At 37.7% G+C, this 23,780-nt stretch overlaps 1 protein-coding gene across 1 annotated transcript; it reads right to left on the reverse strand.

Moving 5' to 3' along the window:
• Positions 1,422-7,113, reverse strand: LOC109222859 (probable protein disulfide-isomerase A6). The gene is made up of 11 exons (XM_019387162.1): positions 6,860-7,113; positions 6,187-6,271; positions 5,142-5,239; positions 4,979-5,034; positions 4,366-4,483; positions 4,190-4,217; positions 4,014-4,105; positions 2,810-2,966; positions 2,594-2,718; positions 2,303-2,402; positions 1,422-1,800 (listed from the first exon to the last, which is right to left on the reverse strand). Exons 1-11 carry the CDS (start codon positions 7,012-7,014, stop codon positions 1,735-1,737), a joined length of 1,080 nt encoding a protein of 359 aa, XP_019242707.1. The 5' UTR covers positions 7,015-7,113; the 3' UTR covers positions 1,422-1,734.

Genomic DNA, 23,780 nt, shown 5'->3' on the forward strand with positions numbered 1-23,780 from the left:
TTGACATCCAAGATCAGAAAGGAAGTGAAAACCAAGTGGCGGACCACTTGTCTCGTTTGGAGGAGGAGGGGAGACCGCATGATGGCCTTGAAATCAATGACTCTTTCCCCGATGAGTAACTTTTTGGCTATTTCTATGAAGGAGATGCCTTGGTTCGCGGATTTGGCAAATTATCTTGTGAGTGGAATCATTCCGGTTGAGTTCTCTTTAAACCAAAGGAAGAAGCTCAAACAGGATTGTCAAGACTACTATTGGGATGAACCGTACCTTTTCCGGATTTGCACGGATGGAGTGATTAGAAGATGTGTATCGGAGGAGGAGCAAAGTGAAATTCTTTGGGCTTGTCACTCTTCGCCTTATGGTGGTCACCATGGTGGAGCAAGAACGATGGCTAAAGTCTTAAGTTGTGGTTTCTATTGGCCCACTCTCTACAAGGATGCTAGTGAGCTTGTCAAGCATTGTGATGAATGACAAAGGGTCGGTGGAATCTCAAAGAAAAATGAAATGCCGCTCACCACCATTTTGGAGATAGATATTTTCGATGTGTGGGGTATTGATCTCATGGGTCCATTTGTGAGCTCTAGTGGAAACACATACATTCTAGTCGCGGTTGATTAAGTGTCTAAATAGGTTGAGGCCGTTGCTTTGCCCAACAATGAAACGAGGAGTGTGGTGGCATTTTTGAAGAAGAACATCTTTACAAGATTTGGTACTCCAAGGGCTATCATAAGTGATGGGGGTTCGTATTTTTGCAACAAGGCCTTTGATACCTTACTCACCAAGTATGGTGTCACTCATAAAGTGACGATCCCCTATCATCCTCAAGCAAGTGATCAAGTGGAGGTTTCCAACCGGGAGATAAAGAGGATTTTTTCAAAGACAGTGAATCCCAACTGGATAGATTGGTCAAGGAAACTTGATGATGCTTTATCGGCTATAGGACGGCTTACAAAACACCGATTGGGATGTCACCGTACCGGTTGGTGTTCGAGAAGACTTGTCATATTCCGGTGGAACTTGAGCATAAGGCCATGTGGGCTTTGAAGAAGTTGAACCTTGAATGGGACGTCGCCGCCAACTTAAGGGTGGCACAATTGAATGAGCTAGATGAGTTTTGGTACCATGCATATACAAGTTCATCTTTATACAAGGAGAAGATAAAAATACCTCCATGACAAGTACATTCGGAACAAGGAGTTTAAATTAGGTGCCTAAACAAGAAAAGGCACGGAAAGATCTCGTTTTGAGCACTGCTAGGCGCTGGATAATGGCCCTTACAACTATTATGCTTCAATCCCAAGCAAGTTTAGATCAACTATATGAATTTTCATTGGCCATGTCATTTTATTTAAGCTCATCTCAATCCAACAACAATAACTTTAACAAACAGTAATGCGGACAGTGGAATGTCTACTTGTATGTAAAGCATGAAAATTAAGATGAAATCTAGTATAATGCAGTAGAAGTTAGAAGATTAACATGAAGTCATGACGTGATGATAATGCTTTACTAATTGTTTGTCAAAGAAGCTGATGATCATAACAGACATAATGTCTAGGTTTGACATAGCTGCTGGTATAAATAAAATGCCTAAATAGATCTGTCGCGCGCAATAATTCCGAGTACAAAAATGTGCAACAGAAGATCAACCAGATAATGCATTTCTCGACCTTGGGCAAAACTCAGGTGACGCCAAGCCTGGAGGCATCACAAGCTGCAACACTAGCAAGGACTTCATGCAAACGTCGCCAAGATGTTCTTCTTGAGGGTGAACTCATCAGACTTAGCCGGGCTGATTGACTGTAGCATTCAATATACAAAAGAGAAGTCAGCTTCTGTTATACAATTAAAAGCAGGAACTTCAAAATTTTCTCCATCCAAGTAGGAAAGACGCGGAACTTATTTAAAACAATTCAGAACTTTACACATCAATAGATTATTTTTTTTGATAAGGAACTTTACACATCAATAGATTATTAAAAAGCCTTTATCAACATATTACTGTAATAATTAAGAGAATTCAAATTGAGGAGAATAAACTAGTAGAGTAATGTTGCCATTCATGCTCCATAGTCAATCCCTATTCCTACTTCACCCCTTTTCATCTAGCCCAGGTGGATTATTGACAGGAAATTGGAGCAATACCCCAACTCATGCCAACTGATCAACATTATGTGGGATACAAAAAACAGAGATAGGGCAGAGGGGATGTTTGCGAAGGTGACATTATAAGGTCACTTCTAGCTGCTGCACATATTTATGATGGATAAGAAAAGCATGAAGAGAAAAGGTGCAGTTATACCTTGGCAAGAATGCGCTCTAACCGCTGAATTTCATTCTTGGCATAATCAGCTCCTTTTTCCATGGAGCTCTTGGCAACCTTTAGGTAAATCTTGCCATATCTAGAAAGATGATTTAGAAAGGAGTTGAGAAAAAGGCACAAACAAGACGTTCACCCAAAGGCAACAAGTCTCAGGTGCAGAACATCAATTTTTCCTGTTGCTAGAATAACATAACAATACAACTGCAAGTATGCTACACCTCCAAAATATAAGGTAAACCAATACAACTATATACTCCAATATAATCCTACCGTGCAGCAGAACCGTTCAGCTTCCCAGCTTCATCTTCCATCTTGCTAAACAAAGCTTTTTTCTCCTCGTTTGTGGCACTGACAAACTCCTTCACCAATGTATCCAGGGACTCCACAATACCCGCCTATTGCCATAAGGTACAAAAGAGAGTTAAAAATGCAAGGACAATTTTTTTTATAATGTTGCAATCAATCACTTTATTCAGCATTACAAACCTTTGAAGTAAATTGCCCTTTCGAATCACGGCTAGTGCCAGACTTCTCATTAATAAAGTTGACAAAGTCATCTAAGTCTCGGCCGCCATCATAATCTTCACCAGCTTTGTTTCCCTTTGGGAAGAATTTCAGTGTGGGAAAGCCACTTACGCCATACCTAGTGGGCATAATTTTGCGTTACTCGGATGCACATGTGCATGAAAGAATGTACGAGTGTTCAAGAGAGAGCGAGAAAGAAAGGAAGGAAGACTTAGTTTAGCTGGATAGAGGCACCACAAACACTAACAAAAAAAATAAAGGGCACCGGGTGCACAAAGCATCCCGTTTTCACGCATGATCCAGGGAAGGGCTGCACCCTAAGGGGGTGTGATGTAAGCGACCTATCCTAATCCTAGAGGTCACACGAAGACAACTTTATCGTTGCTTCAAGGCTCCCCCTTCCACCACAAACAGTAACAAAAAAGGGTATTTTCGGAGAAACATAATTCCTGAAACCGAAGGATTGTAAATTTAGGGAAGAACTATTTCCACAGCTAACATACTCTATTGAAACTCATAAACAAGGAATGGACCAAAGTACCCTTTTAAGGAAAAAAGAAAAAAAGCAATGACTTCATCTCACCTCTGTCTCTCTTTATATTCCTTCATGTTCTCAGTTTTTGGGAGTTAACTAGACTACAAGATGTAATATAGCTTAAGAAATGCTTGAAGTTGCTATTGGCAGCCATATTTTTTTCCCAAGCCAGATGCTGCCGGAGACTTTACAGCCTACACAACTCATCTTTCCTCACACATTTTGTCTATCATCTAAGTCACCCTAAAAAAATAAGCCCTACATTGTCGCATCTCCAATATACTCCTTTTGGGATAAGCAGGATGGCTATGATTATATTTTACATTGTGTTGTTTCAACGAAAAAAGTAATAATGGACCAGGTAGTTGGAGTATCTTGAAGAATTAGCAGATGATGATAACTTCATGAAGTTATTCTTTAAGTTCATACATACACAAACACGCTAAAAAGAAAGGGGGGGGGGGGGGGAGGAGGATGAAATGATAGGAGTCATGACAGGGCAATGATGCAGAAAGCAAGCACAACCATCAGATTCTGATGGGTAATTTGACATTTCGATATGCTAGAGTTGGTAAGCATTTTAAGGAGTGAAAATACGCCTCCTGTGATGTTATCAAGTAGAAAACTTACTTCTCTCCTAGATCCCTGTGCTTATCGGCATCAAGATTGGCAATAACCACACCTTCCTCTTGTTTGAACGCTGTAGCTACCTTTTCATAAATCTGCATTCATAAAGAGATAGGAATTCAGATCTCTTCACGTACTCGGTTCTTAGAAGTTTCAAAATAAGACTGTAATGCACTTACAGGAGCAAGGCTTTTGCAATGACCACACCTACACAAAGTAAAAGCATAAATCAGAGATGCAGATGAAGAAAGATGATTCTTGGCACACTAGACTCAGATCCAGCTATATTGAACTCCCAGCAACTTAGTTTATTTAAAATTTACTTATTCCGAAGCAGATAATCATAAACTTTTACCATGGTGCATAAAATTCAACTAATACATCCTTGGTCTCATCCAGCACAATTTCGTCAAAGTTATCTGGAGATAGCACCACAACGCTTGACGGGGTCGAGGCAATCTTCACATTAGTCCCTAAAATGGGATAATAAAGTGTCAGAACTGCATATTTTGGAACGTCTGGAAATATATGCCTTTACCATGTTTTCTAAAATTAAAAAAATAACATAATCATCAATTCCTCATGTCTAGTATAATTCCTCATCATCATCAACAAGTAAAACCGATTGAAAGCCTGTAACGTTATGCTTTAGAAGTAGCAAGTACTAAGCAGCAACACTATTGTATACTACTTGCCGTACCATTCATAGATTAGTGTCCTTAAAAGAACAGAAAAAACAGAAATAAACGAGGATTGGAAATTAAAAAACAAGCTCAGACAGATCCATGACAGAAACGTCAACATAAGTAGTGGCATATTATGTCCTGAATTGGAGTCTAAATAGGGAGGAAATGATGAACAAACCCCTGAGGTAATTAAACAGAGTAAAAATCACCACAGACTTATATACACAATCCTCTAACTCATTCAAGTGGTATAAACTAAGGTTACAAAGGCAAGTTTAATACCTCCTTCACTGTTCACAAACTCAGCAAGGGCTTCAGCAGTTCGTCCACCTTCATATCTGTGATAAGGAAAATTTTAAGTAGGACAAAAAAATCACAAAGAACAAAGCAATCAGAAACTCATCTAAAGCTGATTCGGTAAGAAAACCAGATTTTATAAACATACTTTTTTGGCTCCAGTGATCCCTTTGGAAACCATTGGATAGTGGGGTACCCTTGAACCCCATATTTGCTGCAAACACTCTTATGTTCATCACAATCAACCTACAGAATATTGTTTCTAGAAACAATCAGTTTTCCGTTACAAACTTGGCAAAACATAAATTAAAAAAGAAAAAAAAATAACTCAAAAGCGATCAAAAATTTGTCCAAACTAATCAAAAAAACCAACGAACAAAACTATATTGAAAATGTCATTTCCATCATGATTGGCTTTTTAAATTACCTCAGAGAAATGAAGAAGCTGGCAAACAAGTTGAAAATGTTTTATAGAAGATAATCAATAGTTACAGGTATTCTCTTACATTTTTTCCATTAAAAAAAATAGTTACCAGGTATTCTCAGCTCAACTTCTACCCAATGATATGTTGCAAAAAATAAAATGAACTGATAGATAATTTAGACAGCTGCTACCTAATTGCAATAGCTACACTGAGCCATCAGATTGTCGTGCCGCATATTATTCATCAGTATACAGCTTATACTAAAAGAGAAGAAAAAAATCCACCAAATTAGGTGAAAGACATTCTTTGGAATATTGACTTACAAATCAAAATTACCTTTGCTAATACAGGTAAAGAAATAAATGAACCCAGTGTTCCATCAGACTAAACTTGAAAGACATTCAAAGTATAAATTCTTCTCTTATAGGTAAAACAGGTATATAGATAAATTTTTTCTTTTTTCTTTCTTTGCTTGCTTCACTACATTCTCATCAGATAAAACCAAGATAATCAACTGGAATCAGGCACAAATCACAACTGCCTCCTTAGTTAAAAAACTAAAATTCTCCGCAAAGTAAAATGCAGGTGTGGCAAACATAGGACCATTTGGTAATTTGTTCAAGGAAACAGAAATATTATACAATTGGGAATAAACACAAAAAGGAAGGAAAAAATTTTACAGTCTCAGCTGCAAAAAGAGCTCCATTTTCATATGATTCTAGCACAATGAAAAGCTGAGAGGGGAATTTCATATCCAGAAGGACTAACCTTTCCGATCAAAATAGATTTCGCCTTCTTGAAACTTGCACCAAGCTTTTCATACTCGGGAGCAAGCTTTTTACAGTGGCCACACCTGCCCATATATAAATCCAATTAGTCCACCACATAGCCTATAATTATATCTCATTGCAGAACAGCCTTACATTTTTCAAACTCGCACATCTCAGTTATTACAAACCAACCAAAACTCATATATCAAAGCATGCTTTTCACTCATATAACACTATACTCAGATCAATCTCATTTACACTCCTAGGATATTTGTTTAGGATCTATAATTGTGTTAGCAAATAACTAATTTTTATATCCAATCATTAGTAACTCGAAGGTCTAAAACCTTCAGGAAGCAAAAACATAAAATCATTTTTTGTAGCTACATATAACACGTATTAAGATCATGGGAATTAAAACAACTCTACGGAACTATCAAATTAATCAAAAGTATTATATTACGAAGTAATAACTAAAACTTAGCTATTCAATTTAAATCTAGATCAAACTATCACAGATCTAATTATCGAATCACACAATCAACGCCTTTTTAACAGATTAAGTATTCACAACACACTGCATCTATGAAGAAATTTCAAATCCTAAATCAAAAAAGGGATAATATAGCAATATAATTGGTAAATAAAAGAATCAGAGGAAGTGTACGAACCAAGGAGCGTAGAACTCAACGAGAGCGGCGCGATCTTGACCGATCTCCTTCTCGAAGTTTTCTTCGGTCAAAACGACGACGACATCTGCCAACGCTGAAGAGAACAAAAACAGAGCTAAAATTGCTAATGTATTACAGATCCGTGATCTCCCCATTTTTTTCTACTAGCTTCCAAAGCTCCCTTCTCTTCTTCTTTGTGAGTTTTTCAAAAGCAAGGGGAAGAAACAATAGAGTGTCAAATCGCTCCGTTAGGTATTTATATAAAAACCTTTTGATACGTGTGTATTTCTTTTTTTAAGACTATCTTTTGCCTTTGCTTTGCTTAAAATGAGCTTTTCCCGTATTTCGTAATCTACAAGCAAATTTTAGTTTATGAATATTTTAAATTACTTTTAAGACCTCGTACAATATTAATTTTGCATGATATGAGTTTTTTTCCTGAAATATGATAATTGAGTGGTACTTAGTTTAACGTTTTTTAATTATTAGTTTAACGTTCAAATACTCTTTTTAAAGATTTAATTTTATCATTATGGTATTGAGATAACGAAGCAAAGCATAAAATAGGAATAATATGAAAATTGCCAAATGTCAATTAAAATCTGAAAAGAGCAAAAGAAAACAACAAGACTTGCTTTTTCTAATGACATGTTCTAACAAATAAGGCACCGACACGTTGATGACAATTGGGAGTTGAGACTTTTAGATATACCAAATTGTCAAAATCAGCTACACGTCTATATTATACCCCAAAACATAAGTGTTAACATTGACTTTTACCTAATACTACTGTATTTGACGTCTAATAGTAGTACGTTTGTAGTAACATTGCAGTGCACCAACTCCATTTCAATTTATTAAAAAAATCAATATCTGTAATATCCAATTACTAAAGTTTAAAGCTAATCCTTTGAGAATGTAACGATTAGTAGAGAGAAACTATATAGCACGACGATGTGTTATATTAATACTCTTAGAGGCTAATCTAGGATTCTAATATGACGTGGAACAATATTCTGTTCAACCAGTGCTTTACTATTCAGGGTTTCAAGTTACTTAAATTAATCATTTTCAAGGTATACTCATATACATATATAAAAATTTTGTCAATGTTTACGGGATCCGGTGACCCCTCAATATTATACATAGGTCTCCCTCTGCTCCCTCTTTTATTTTATGTGGCTTAGTTTGACCGGACACAAAATTTAATAAAACAAAAGAAGATTTTTAACGTTATTTTCTTAAATTAAAGATGAGTAATGCACCAAAATATAAATGCTTAAATATGTCGTACGAAATGTTGAAGTTAAATAAGTACTACCTATAGAAAGAGATAGTATTTTTGAAAGGGATAAAAAGAAAGTCCACACATAAATTGAAACGATATGAGAATATTTAAGGTGATTTAGCATAATATGTTGGACTTTAAGCATTGGGCTTTAAAGACTTTAAGCATTGGGCTTTAAAAGTCTAAGAGTGTGAATTGAAAATGGTAGGAAATAAAATGGAGGGAAATGAAAATTTGAATGAAGTGAGCTTTTGTCTTGAACTTTGTCCCTCATTGGTGAGGGACAACTACATTTGTGTGTATATATATAGAATCACTTCTTAGAGCTCTTAAAAGGAGTTGAAGAGAATGAACCCTCCCGCCGTCGTCGCTCGCCCGGCTTCGGCTTCGGATAAGATTGTTTTTTGGACAAAAATTATTTAATTAATTATTTAATAATTAATTAAAATCCAGTCAGTTAATTAACGAAATTAACTGAAATTTGAAATCCAAATTAACGAAATTAACTAAAATCTTGAAATCCAAACGCTGAACATTTTTTTTTCTTCTGAACAAACGTTTTTCCTGAACAGTCTCACCTCTTCCGATTATTGCTTATAAATTCTGAGGCATGGCTGCATTTTCGAAACACTGAAACATTATAGAACTTCCTTCCTTCTGAATATCCTGCATTCTATTTCGCAGAATTCTCTCAAATTCGTAAGTGTGATTTTGCTCCGTTCTTTGAGTTCGTAGGTATCCTGCAGTTTGTATTGCCACCGTTGCAGGAAGGTTTATTCTGTTTCATCCTGGGAGGATTTAATCCATTACCTTGGCAACGTGTGAGGGGGTTAAAATTCCTTAAGGACGCACAAGCAAATTGTGGACTCGGAATATTTTTTATACTTTACTATTTTTTTCCAGTTTTTTATTCTAACAGTCTTTCTGATTTTGTGTTTTAACACAGTAGCGATTACAAGCTTAAGGAATTTTAATCTAACGTTTATGTGTTGAAATATATATAATAAACTGTTATCTATATTTTGTATACTGGTTTGGAGACTAAAGTCTTCGTGCTTTCTACTCTAATAATTGTTCTGTCCGGTTTAAAGTATATCAAAACTTTACCGGAATAATAAACGTACGGGTTTGAAGTATATAAAAACTTTACCATTGGTACGTGTTGTATGTTTGGTTTGGTATTCAGTTTGAAGATATCAAAACTTCACTGATTTAACAAAGTTCTGTTTTGTTTCCAACTCTACAGAAAAATGATGAATGAAAACCAAACTAATGGAAATGTTGCAGGAACGGGTGCTACTGTTACGAATGTTGCTGCCTCGTCAAGCCGTTCAACTCCTGCTCATGCTATGGCACCAGCAGAAAAACCCGAAAAGTTTTCCGGAATCGACTTCAAACGTTGGCAAATGAAGATGCTCTTCTATCTTACTACGTTGAGTTTGCAGCGATTCATCAAGGAGGATCCTCCAGTCCTGGCTGAAAATACTCCGGATGACGAACGATTTGTTGTAACTGAAGCATGGAAACATTCTGATTTCTTGTGCAAGAACTATATTTTGAGTTGTTTGGAAGATAGCTTGTACAATGTCTATAGTGTCACGGAAACTTCAAAAGCGTTATGGAATGCGCTTGAGAAAAAGTACAAGACTGAGGATGCCGGACTTAAGAAGTTCGTGGCTGCAAGGTTTTTGGATTTCAAGATGATTGACACTAGGTCGGTCATAACTCAAGTCCAAGAATTACAAGTCATTGTACATGACCTCCTTGCTGAAGGTATGACCCGAATCAATAAATTTATTAATAAGAGTTATCTTGTTATTAATTATGAATTTATTATTGAAGGTATGGTCATAAATGAGGCCTTTCAAGTCGTCACTTTCATTGAGAAGTTACCTCCGTTGTGGAAGGACTTTAAGAACTATCTAAAACACAAGCGGAAGGAGATGACACTTGAAGACTTGATTGTTCGTTTGAGGATAGAAGAAGACAACAAAAATGCTGAAAAGAAGTCACGTGGAAACTCGACAATAATAAGGGCTAACATTGTTGAGGAGGCACCACAAAATAAGAAGAGAAAGAAGGCTTCTGGACTAAAGAATTACCCAAGCAAGAAAAAGTTCAAGGGTAATTGCCACAACTGTGGAAAATCTGGGCATAAGGCCGTGGATTGTCGTGCACCAAAGAATGATAAAAAGAAGAAGAATCAAGCTAACATGGTTGAAAATGCTGAAGAAATGGAGGACTTGTGTGCCATGTTGTCTGAATGCAACTTGGTAGGAAATCCTAAAGAATGGTGGATAGATTCTGGAGCCACCCGCCATGTTTGTGCTAACAAGGAGTTATTTTCTTCTTATGCCCCCGCAGGACCCGACGAGACAATTTTCATGGAAAATTCGTCTACAGCCAAAATTGAAGGAGTTGGCAAGATTGCGTTGAAGATGACGTCGGGAAAAATAGTGACTCTAAACCAAGTTCTCCATGTTCCAGAAATTCGCAAGAATCTTGTGTCTACCTCACTTCTTGTCAAGAATGGATTCAAATGTATTTTTGTTTCTAATAGTGTTGTACTAAGTAAGAATGATATGTATGTAGGAAAAGGTTACCTGAATGAGGGTCTTTTTAAGCTAAATGTAATAGCAGTTCCTATCAATAAAGCTAATGCTTCGTCTTACTTACTTGAGTCAAACACTTTATGGCATTCACGCTTAGGTCACGTCAACTTCAAAACATTGCGAAAAATGATAAATTTAGACGTATTTCCAAAATTTAATTGCATTAATTCCAAATGTCAAATATGTGTGGAATCAAAGTATGCTAAGCATCCTTATAAGTCCGTTGAAAGGAATTCAAGTCCTTTAGACTTAATTCACACAGATATTTGTGACATGAAGTCAACACCATCTCGCGGTGGGAAAAAGTATTTTATTACTTTTATTGACGATAGCACAAGATATTGCTATGTTTATTTACTTAATAGTAAAGATGAGGCAATTGATGCTTTCAAGCAATACAAGAGTGAAGTTGAAACACAACTAAACAAAAAGATCAAAATGATAAGAAGTGATAGGGGTGGAGAATATGAATCTCCTTTTGAAGAAGTATGTTTGGAAAATGGCATTATTCACCAAACAACTGCCCCTTACTCTCCACAATCTAATGGAATTGCGGAGAGAAAGAATCGAACGTTGAAAGAGATGATAAATGCGTTGTTGATAAGTTCTGGTTTACCACAGAACTTGTGGGGGGAAGCTATACTTACAGCTAACCGAATAATCAACCGTGTACCTCATAGTAAAACACAGTCCATTACCTATGAAAAATGGAAAGGAAGGAAGCCCAGCTTGAAATACTTCAAAGTGTGGGGGTGTTTAGCTAAGGTACAAGTTCCTAAACCTAAAAGGGTTAAGATAGGTCCAAAAACGGTTGATTGTGTATTTATTGGATATGTAACCGATAGCAAGGCATATCGTTTTCTGGTTCGTAAGTCAAAAAATCCTGAGATTCACGTTAATACGATAATAGAATCAGATAATGCTGAATTCTTTGAAACTATTTATCCGTATAAAAAGGAAAGTGAGGTGACCTACCAAAAGTCAAAACGACCTCGGGAGGAAATAACAGATGGTACGCCTAATGAGGAAAATCTGAGAAGAAGTAAACGTCAACGGACATCTACTTCATTCGATCCAGATTTTCCGACTTTCCTGCTAGAAAATGAGCCCCGTACCTTCAGGGAAGCAATGTCTTTCTCAGAAGCACAATATTGGAAAGAAGCTGTCAATAGTGAAATAGGATCTATATTGAGCAACCATACATGGGAATTGGTTGATCTTCCTCCAGGTAACAATACATTGGGTTCTAAATGGATTTTCAAGAAGAAAATGAAAGACGATGGTACTATTGACAAATACAAAGCAAGACTTGTTGTCAAAGGGTTTAGACAGCGAGAAGGTCTTGACTATTTTGACACATACTCGCCGGTAACAAGAATTACATCCATTCGGATGCTAATAGCGTTAGCCGCCTTGTATGATCTTCAAATCCATCAAATGGATGTAAAAATAGCCTTCTTAAATGGTGATTTAGAGGAAGAAATTTACATGAACCAACCTGAAGAGTTTGTGGTTCCGGGAAAAGAAAAGAAGGTGTGTCGACTTGTTAAGTCTCTTTATGGACTAAAATAAGTACCCAAGCAATGGTATGCGAAATTTGACCAAACAATATTGTCAAATGGGTTTAAGATTAATGAATGTGATAAATGTGTTTACATTAAGAACATTCCAAATCATATAATCATTGTTTGCTTATATGTTGATGATATGCTAATAATGAGCAAAGACATTGCCGACATTCAAGCTACTAAGCGTATGCTTGCTAATAAGTTTGATATGAAATACTTAGGAGTTGCCGATGTAATTCTAGGAATTAAAATCCAGAGGACTCCTCAGGGTCTAGCTTTGTCTCAATCACATTACGTGAAAATGGTACTTGAAAAATTCAAACACTTGGAATTTAGAAGTGCAAGAACTCCAATTGACTTAAATCATCATCTTATAAAGAATAAAGATGAAAGTCTCGTCATATACGACGAAGACATAACACCGTTAGACAACTACTTTCTAGTGGAATTATCACTATTGATTATGTAAGATCAAAGGATAATGTGGCGGATCCGCTTACAAAAGGCTTAACTAGAGAGGGAGTTGAGAAATCATCTAAGGGAATAGGACTATGGCCGAGGACAAGTCAACATGGCGGTAACTCTACCTAGAATTTTGGATGTTCCGAGATCTAGGTTCAAGGAGCTCAAACAAAGTTGTGATTGACCGGTTCAACATTGTCAAAGTAAAATCTTTTGTCCCTTCTCGTGATGAAGACAATGTTCGGTAACAAGGATAGAACCTTACGCGTTCTTTAATGATTACCTAAGTTTGATGTGGTATTTATCAAATAGTGTCAATCTAAAGGATTACACGTTTACGAATCACCTATGTAAGTGTGAAGTGGAAGCCGCTTCAATGAGAATTCTGTAAGGCCAATTCTCTACGCACTTATGAAACCGGGCGGTGTTCATGGCTGAAACGAACACAACAATGAGAACCAAAAAACGGTTAAGGGTTGGTTGTGTGACATATGGTTGTCTAGGTATACACTAAAGTTCGACGGTTCAAAGATATCAAATCTAACGATTGACCGAGTATATCCGACATATGTTCACTACGGAAAGTTCAAAGGGAAACCTACTTATCCAGATGCGATTAATCCTTACTTGCAAATCACACAGCTTTCATCTATGATCATTCTTGTTACAGCCATTCCCATTCATGTCGGGGATTGTTGGACTTTAAGCATTGGGCTTTAAAGACTTTAAGCATTGGGCTTTAAAAGTCTAAGAGTGTGAATTGAAAATGGTGGGAAATAAAATGGAGGGAAATGAAAATTTGAATGAAGTGAGCTTTTGTCTTGAACTTTGTCCCTCATTGGTGAGGGACAACTACATTTGAGTGTATATATATAGAATCACTTCTTAGAGCTCTTAAAAGGAGTTGAAGAGAATGAACCCTCGCGCCGTCGTCGTCGCTCGCTCGGCTTCGGCTTTGGCTTTGGCTTTGGCTTTGGCTTTGGCTTTGGCTTTGGATTTGGATTTGTCAAATGATCGATAAGATTATTTTTTGGACCGACTGACTTTTAATTAATTATTTAATAATTAATTATTAAATAATTAATTAAAAGTCAGTCGGTTAATTAATGAAATTAACTGAAATTTGAAATCCAAATTAACGAAATTAACTAAAATCTTGAAATCCAAAAGCTGAACGTTTTTTTTTCTTTTGAACAGATGCTTTTCCTGAACAGTCACACCTCTCCCGGTTATTGCTTATAAATTCTGAGGCATGGCTGCATTTTCGAAACACTGAAACATTACAGAACTTCCTTCCTTTTGAATATCCTGCATTCTATTTCGCAGAATTCTCTCAAATTCGTAAGTGTGATTTTGCTCCGTTCTTTGAGTTCGTAGGTATCCTGCAGTTTGTATTGCCAGTGTTGCAGAAAGGTTTATTCCGTTTCATCCTGGGAGGATTTAATCCATTACCTTGGCAACGTGTGAGGGGGTTAAAATTCCTTAAGGACGCACAAGCAAATTGTGGACTCGGAATATTTTTTATACTTTACTGTTTTTTTCCAGTTTTTTGTTCTAACAGTCTTTCTGATTTTGTGTTTTAACACAGTAGCGATTACATAATATACTAGCAGTCCATCAAACAATTTTAAGGTCGGTACAGTTCCGTTTAATTCTCTCCCTCCATCAATATTTGACCCTTTCCGGTTTCCGTATGTCTCCCCTCCTTTCATTCAAATTTTTTTTTTCTACGTTCAAAATTCCAACTCTACTCTATAATCAGGTGTGGCTCAAGCGTGACGTTAGTAAAGCTTTTGCTTTAGGCCCTAAAAAGTATTAATGGTGGAATGTATAATAATATTTTCTCTTAAACAATATTGAAATCTGTAGAAAAAAAATTGTATTAAAAAGAATAAAACTAAAGAATGTCTATTTTTTACTATTAAAAATATTTTAGATGTTTGAATTATACTAGTCGAATCGTCATATTAGTAAATAAAGTTTTTAAACCAAGATACAAGGCAATATATTACAAATACATGGCTAACGCATTATTAAATTGAATTAAACCTTGCTAATATAAATAATGATATTACTATGTGAAGTTAAACTTTTATATGTGGTAAGAATATTGCATTACAAATAAGCGGAAAGAAAAAGAAAGGCAATATTAAATTTTTTGCATCTGTGTGAATGTGTACAATTTGTTCTTATTAAAATTTGGCTTTAGCCATTAATTTTGTTGAGTCACCCGTATCTACAACGACATTTCAAGACTTTGCTATAAATTACCTCAAGCTATACTTTTTTGGGGTTATTGAACATTATAAGTGATTATATATTTTCTTCTTTTAAAATTAGTGATAGTGATTGGTCGGGCTATTTTCTTTCTCCCAAATGAAAATTACTAAAGCTAGATGGAGTAGGATAGCTCTTTTTGGCATTGCTCGTATTTTTCCACGAAGTCTGCGGCCTCTTTTTTCATGGTGGGCCAGTAGTAACCTGCCCGTATGAGACATCTGACCAGAAGTCGATTGCCGGAATGAGCTCCGCAATGGCCTTCGTGGACTTCTATAAGAATGCGCCGCGTCTGATTCGGGCCTAGGCATTTCACTAGGGGGCCGCCATATGTCCTCTTGTATAGGTCGTTATGAATGATGTTGTACCTGGTTGCTTGCATCCGATGCTTCCTGGCTTTTTTTTAAATTATCTGGGAGTACGCCATCCTGCAAGCATATAACAATACGGTTGCACCAGTCCCAAGTTAGATTTATGGTCCTTTCCTCGATTTGATCTATTGATGAGTGGAGGAGGGTGACCATGTTTCTTTCTCCAGTTATGTTTTTGGTGGCTGCTGCTAATATGGTGAGGCCATCTGCTTTGATGTTTTGTGCACAAGGAATCTGGTCGAGCTGACATTCATCAAACTCGGGCATCAGTTTACAGATCTCGGCCTGGTATTTTTATAACCTTTGCTCTTTGATCTGGAAAGTTCTTGTGACTTGGTTGACCAGTCTCGCCCCGTATTTGAGTGCTAGCCTTAATCGTGCAATCACGGCCTCATACTCGGCCTCGTTGTTAGTCATGTCCGGGCACCTTATGGACTGGTGAATCACTTCGCCTGTTGGGACTTCGAGTATGAGTCCTAGTCCATACTTTGACGCATTAGAAGTGTCGTCGGTGTACAAAATCCATAAATCTTGTGTTTGGGAGAAGCATGGCGGCTTCTTTTTCGACTTCGGGCATTATTTTTGCGCTGAAGTCAGCAAGGACTTGTGACTTTATCGCCGCTTGTGGTTGATATGTGATATCATGCTCGCTTAATTCTATGGTCCATTTGGTTAACCTGCCCGATAGCTCGAGTTTATGCAAAATACTTCTCAAGGGAAAAGTTATGACTACCGATATGGGGTCGCACTGAAAGTTGGGTCTAAGCTTTCGTGAAGCTACGACCAAGGTCAGGGCCATTTTTTCGAGGTGGGGGTACCTCGTCTAGGCGTCGACTAATGTTTTGCTAATGTGTAGATGGGAGATTGCGTACGTTTATCTTCTCGGACCAGGACCACACTCATTGCTACTTCGGATACAGCAAGGTAGACGAAGAGGCGTTTTCCAGGTTCCAATTTGGAAAGCAGCGCCGGTGATGACAAGTAAGCCTTTAACTTCTTCAGGGCTTGGGCGCACTCAGGGGTTCATTGGAAGCTGTTATCCTTTTTGAGTACGCCGAAAAATTTGTGGCATCTATCGGACGATCGCGAGATGAATCTTGACAGGGCGGTGATACGGCCAATCAGCCTCTGAACTTGTTTTTTGGTGCTTAAGTGCTCTGGTATTCCTTCTATGTCTTTGACTTGGTCGGGGTTGACCTCGATGCCTCACTGTGACACTAGGAAACCCAAGAATTTTCCTGAGGTCATGCCGAATGCACACTTTTCGGGGTTTAATTTCATTCTGTATCGCCAGAGTATGTCGAAGGCTTCTTTCAAGTGGTCGATGTAATCTTCTCTGCTTTTGGATTTGACCAACATGTCGTCTATGAAGACTTCTATAGTCTTTCCGAGTTGATCCTTGAACATTTTGGTCACCAACCTTTGTTAAATCGCCCCTGCGTTTTTCAGTCCGTAAGGCATAATTCTGTAGTAGTACGTTCCTTGATGGGTGATGAAAGTGGTTTTATCCTGATCCTCATCTTCCATGAGTATCTGATTTGTATCCTGAGTAGGCGTCTAAAAAACTTAGCAGTTCATGCTCGGTCGTTGCATCGATGAGCTGGTCGATATGAGGTAATGGAAATGTATATTTTAGGGCATGCTTTATTTAAATTTGTGAAGTCCACGCACGTTTGCCACTTTCCATTATTCTTCTTCACCATGACCACATTGGCAACCCATTGGGGGTATTTTGACTCCCCCATGGAGCCATTTTCCAGTAATTTTTCGACCTCCTCGCACACGGCATCGTTTATTGAGTAATTGAACTTCCACCTAAACTGCCTCACCGGGAGGGGGTGGGGGTGGAAGAGGTCGATGTTCGGTTTGTGTGTAGCGATCTCCTTCGGGATACCTGGCATATCTGCATGGCAAAAAGCAAACAAGTCCGCATTATTAGTTAAGAATTGACGGAATTTACCTGGTTCTTAAAACTTGCAGCCGATGTAAGCTTTCTTGTTGTGGTCGTTGTCATCAAGTTTAGCGGGGTCGAAGTCTTCTATGGTCAATTCTGCAGCTTCCACTGTTTTGGGGTTCTTTGATGACGTCTTCCCTTTTATCGCTGCTCGATCTCGGCCCTGTTAACTGCCATGCTTCTTTTGCTTTGCCCTTCATTTGTTGAGTGGTCGTACAATCCAGGGTGATGCGGTAGCATTCTTGAGATGTGTGTTGTTCTCCTCGTATGCTGAATATTCCCCATGGGGTTGGAAATTTGATGACTTGGTACAAGCTGGAGAGATGACCCCCATGGCGTGTATCCATGGTCGCCCTATTATAGCGTTGTATGCCATGTCCTGTCTATGATGTGGAATGTGGTTTCTAGAGTGATGTTGCCGGGTAGGACGGGGAGTGTGATTTCTCTAGCTATTCGTTCAACTGCATTGTTAAAACCTGTTAGCGTGATGCAACGCGACACTATCTTATCCTCAAGTTTCATTTGTTCAAGTACTCGAGGGTGGATAATGCACGCGCCGCTCCATCGCCCACCATAATGCGTCTCACATCTGTATCTAATATTCGTAAAGTGATAACAAGGGCATCATAATGAGGGAAAACCAAACCGTGGGTATCTGACTTATTGAAGATGATACTTTCTTCGAGTTTGTCGTATCTTTCGTGAGTGATTGACCGTTTGAGCTTATGGGTCGTGGTGAACTTTACGCTATAAATAGAAGCGTCGTCGTCGGAATAGTACGGGTCGGGGAGGGCGGTTTCGACGATCCTTGATGCTATTCACGTCCTCAGGCAAAGTTGGTCCTCCCCCGGTCGCTCAACAATTCTTTGAGGTGTCCTTTGTGAAGCATATTTACGACCTCCTCCCTTAGGGCGATGCAGTCCTCAGTTTTATGACCTCACTCTTGGTGGAACTCGCAGAGGGCGTCTGACTTTCTGGTGCTTGGATCCGATCTCATATTTTGTGGCCACTTTACTTTTGGTCCGAGCTTCTCCAATGCGTAGACTATTTATGAAGGTGACATACAAAAATTATGAACGGATAGCAAAGGGGGCATGCCTCTCTCGTTCCGGTGAGTCCCTATCTTTGATCTAGGTGGGCCCTCTTCGTGGCAGGAGAGGGCGAGCGCTTCTGACATATGGCTGATGTCGTTCTCGGTTGAGTCGTGAAGATACGAGGTCCCTTCTGATATCATTTCTTCGATCTTTCCTGGATTCGGCTTGTACCGAGGTCAATCGATGGGTTGGCCCATTCAAATCGTCCTCGTCTACTCGGACCTCGGCACAATATGTGTTATGTATTCCATCCCAAGTGGTCGCAGGATATTTCATGAGTTAGATCAATAACTTTCTGGTCGCCCTTAAACCGTTCCTGCTCAGTCCATTTTGGAAAGCTGCGACGACCATTCCCTCTGATACATTTGGCAAGGTCATTCTTACTCGGTTGAACCGGGCGAGGAAGTCCCTCAATCCTTCTTCGGGCGATTGTTTGATAGCGAATATATCATTCACTCTAGCCTCCGCCTCCTTCAGTGAGTGTCTCGCCGATGTTTTTCAACAAGACGGAGGATACTTGTTTCTTGGCGAGGCCATTGCCTTTTACAGCGGTGACATAGTGAGTTACATGATTTTCGGGATCGATCGTTCCATCATATATTTTCAGATACAGCGTCATTTTGAATTTTTTTGGTGTGGTATGCGGGGCGGCTCATCACTGTATGGTTGCTCGACAAACCGGCCCGCATCTCTCTTCGGCAAGAGTTTCGGGGCACCCGGTATTTTGTAGAACCTTTCTTGGTGCTCCCTCATTTGGTCTCGAAGCATTTTGTTCTCGTTCTCCATTTCCTTCATTTTTTTTCAAAATGGCTGTGAGGGTATCGTCACCTGCATTATTAAAAGTGTGAGTAGTACCTGTTATTGGAGGGGGGCAAAGGCCATGCTGCTCGGCCGTAGTCGGTGCAACACGAGTCCTCGCATTTTTTATGACTGGTATCCTGAGCGGGCTTGTGGAGGATGCTAGTTAGCGTGTCAGTTAGCCAAGCCTCAAGGAGCTTTTTCACCGCTGGTGGTGTCTCTTACGTCGTGGACGTGGAGGCTCCTTTGCTGCGGGATGTTGCGATACTGCCATAAGGGAGAGGGGACCCACCTCGCCTGGGAGAGGCATTAGGCGTTATGTCTTCGCCTTCTGTCTCAGAAACCTCATTGACGATGTTCAAAAGATTGGTGGTGAGGTCGGCCACTACCCTCAGTCTTTCTTCTCCATTACTTGGCATGTCAGATCTGTGTGTACAAGGAAAAAGGAGTTTTATTCTGTGTTTTTTTCTGTCAACAACCCGTGATAGTTATAGATCTAGAAGTAACTAAAAATTTAACTAGGAAATTCCCACAGATGGCGCCAAAATTATTTGACCCAAAAGCATAAACTTTCGGTTAAACTATTAAATCTTATATAATAAAGGGTTAAACCTAGTTAATAACAATATTTCTAAATTTAGAACTAGTTAATGTGAAATGCGTGGGATAATGCTGGTGGGGAATTAAAAACAGTGCGCATTTAATATTCCGAAGGGTTTGAGCGATAGTAGAGGAACATCAAGCAATAAATACCAATAAATGGCATTTATGTAAATAAGAAAAATATTTCACAATATTGAATGAGGTGGATTCTTCTTCTTTCTGATAGTGATGAATGGCAGACAAATACTTGAATATTGGAACTATTCTCGAATCTGATGGAAAAGTATGAAATAATGGACGATAGAATCTTAGTAAAAAGGTAGAGTTTGTGTCTTTTCTAGATAGAGAGTCTTCTTCTGAAAAGTCTTCTTATCAAAAATAAATATTGCATGCCCTATTCCCTTATCTCCTTTTCTATTTATATGGGACGTATCCCTAATCAACCATAATAGTACAAGTGCAGAGAATATTCTTTGTAATATCCTATTACAAAAACTAGCCGTTGGTGCTCTGTCCTTAGTGCTCGACCTCGACCATTGTTAACTGCCCGGCTACGAGTCCCACTATTTACTAGCCGACCTCGACCGCATTATTTTTCTTAATGTCATTTTATGCTAAATTCTCTTATGGCTCATTTTGACCTTTACAGTTATATTTTCAAATAGTCTGCATGTCTTTGACTCTTTATATTTAGACAACTTTGAAGCAATAACATTTGCTTTGATTATATGAAAAATCATTAAGTAATTAAGTGAATAATACAACACAATTATTGTCACATAAAACTTGTATTTGAGTTGACATTGAAGCAACAACATTTACCTGGACTAAGTGAATAAAAAATAAGTAAAATAATACAACAAAGATATTGGTAAAACACATACATTTTGAGTTTACATATTGAAACCTTCTTTCATAAAGTAAGAAAAAGGCGGAATATGTAAATGGTCCATTTAAGTTGTCCTCAACGACCAAGCAAATACCTCAACTGACCCCTTTAACATTTTGACACTTCAAATGGATATTAAGTATATCTTGTAAACATTCGACCAAGTCAGCAACCTTGCGTGTTATACACTTGCTATTGACATGTCAAACGAGCCAATGAAGTAACGACACGTGTAATTTTAGACAAAAATATTGTCACATGTAACTACAAATCCAGAAAAAATTAAAAAATAATCCCCCCCCCCTCCCCCTTCACAAAAGCTTCATCTTCCACGGAAAAGAAAGTTCATTCTCTTCTCCACTCCTATTTGTAGTTCTTATCCTGATAATCCTTCCCCGTTTCTTCTTTCGGTTTTTCTTCTTCTACATGTTCCCAGTAAGAGCTTTGCTTTCATTTTTAATATCAAGAATAAAATTCAATAAGTTGTATTAGCGGAGTGTTGGACTTGAGTCCAACAAAAAGATCAGGTTTGCTTTATCAAATCAGTATGCCACCCTTTAGCAAAGAGCCATTGCTATCTTCATAACAACCGTATGAAAACAAGAACCTCAAGTAGAGTATGGTCTCGAACACTTTTGGTTGAGAAGTATCAGTAAGGAGCCAGCCATTGTTGTCTTCTCGAATAACAAAAGCAGAAACCCAAAGTTAAGATCAATAATGACAGATCCATATCCATTCGAAGCTCTACCTCGTGTCAATTAAATGGATCTTCAATATCCATTCTGCTTCCTATGAACCCTTTTATCTGGGTCGGTTCACCAATTAAGCAAAATCTTCCCCAGTTTCAATAAATATCAGAGTTTTAATTATTGAACATGATGAAATAGGGTAAAATCCACTTATTTTTTACTGGTTATTGTTTGTCAACCTTGGGCTTTGCTAAACAGTTGGGATTGTCGATACTAGAGGATGGTTAGTTGGTGGAAGAAATTTTTGGGGTAGAAGGTGGAAATAATTTGGAGGAAAAAAAAGTGGTGTGGGCCATACATAAAAATAAGTTAAACTGAAAAGAAAAAGAAAACAACGTAATTGAAGTCCTCATGCGCTCAGTTTTTAATGAGACACGATTGATTTGCCATGTCAGCGCAAGGTGTTTACAAGACACACATAATAGACACTTAAAATGTCAAAATGATCAATGAATGTTTGTGTGATTGTTGAGAACAACTTAAAAAAATCATTTATTTATTTCGCCAAAGAAAAATACAAAACATTATTAGAATCACATCTAGAAAATCTATAGTAGGCCAATACTAACGGGCTTGAACGCCGAAAGCAGCTTATGAAATAGATCTCATTATCCATTGGGAAAATGCTTAAAGAACGCGGGGCGTTTGCGAGAATAGAACTCGCGACCTCTCGCACCCGAAGCGAGAATCATACATTTAGGGGTGTTCACAAAAACCCGAAAAATCGAACCAAACCGAAAATCAAATCAAACCGACCAAAAAAAATCCGATACTTTTTGGTTTGGTTTGGTTTGGTTTTAGTTTTGAATTTTAAAAACCGATCAAATTTGGTTTGGTTTTGGTTTTAATCAGAAAAAACCGAACCAAACCGACTATAGGAGTAGCTATTTCAAATTTATTATTACACCTATATATATGTATATTTTTATACAAAATTTCAAAAATTTAATGGCAAATGTTAATAGTTTGCACTTTTAGTATAGTTCTTTACCTTTACATTCTAGTTTGATTGGTAGTTTTCTTTTGTTAATATAAGAATCCATTTCGTGTTAAAATAATATATTTTTAATTGAGTCCTTAAATTATTCATTACTATTTGATTCAATTATCATCAATATATCTTGGTAAATAATAGATTTTTCAAAGGGCAATTGATTTGATAGTGTTACGTTGAAAATATGATCGCCGGAATATGTGTTTGGGAATGTATGTTTTATATTTAAGAAAAAACCGACAAATAACTGAAAAAACCGAAAAACCGACAAAACCCGACATAAATCGAATCGAGAAAAAACCGACTTAATTGGTTTGATTTGGTTATAATTAGGGGTGTGCATTCGAATCGGTTTATCGATAAATCGAATCGATTATTTGTTATCGAAATCGAAATCGAAAAAATCGAAACCTTATTGAAACGATAACGATAAGCATATGTACAAATCGATAATCGATAAGTAATTATCGATAAGGGTCAAAATCGAATCGATAAATCGAATACACACCCCTAGACTGTAGACACTTGTTAAATGAGTAATTACCTATTTGTGTAGATTAATATAACATACAGAATGTATATATATTCCGCTACTATTTTAAAAGCGGCTATACAATATTATTTTCCCTAATCTATACCCTTTCCTTTACCCTAAGTCCCTTACCCTATTATTTCCTCTACCACATTTAAGGAATGATCATATTTAAAGATCAAGGGAATGAAGTTCAAATTAATGGAAAACAGAATTAGCCGTGATGATGTGTTTTGTTTTGTTTTGTTTTTTTATACCGTTGGAGTGTTGGTGGCATACATTTGATCCCTTACTTTAGTTTTGTTGCATGTGCTTGTTGACACAATTTTTATATTATAAATGGTGTTCGTCTTATTTTAGCTTCTTTTTGTCCATATTAGTTAGGCGCGTTTATAGCGATATACTTTCCGTGGAATCCCGCAAATTTTCTTATTGGTGTAATTCTATAAGCCCCCAAAATCAATAAATCGAAATTGAAAAAATCGAAACCTTATTGAAACGATAACGATAAGCATATGTACAAATCGATAATCGATAAGTAGGGTACTAAACGTACGTAAAGGTACGTACGTTAAAGGTACGGGAACTAAGGGCCAACCAACCCCCTAAGGGGGAACTTAGGGTAGACACTTGTTAAATGAGTAATTACCTATTTGTGTAGATTAATATAACATACAGAATGTATATATATTCCGCTACTATTTTGAAAGCGGCTATACAATATTATTTT

This window comes from Nicotiana attenuata, chromosome 1, assembly GCF_001879085.1.
Source record: "Nicotiana attenuata strain UT chromosome 1, NIATTr2, whole genome shotgun sequence".
NCBI lineage: Eukaryota > Viridiplantae > Streptophyta > Magnoliopsida > Solanales > Solanaceae > Nicotiana > Nicotiana attenuata.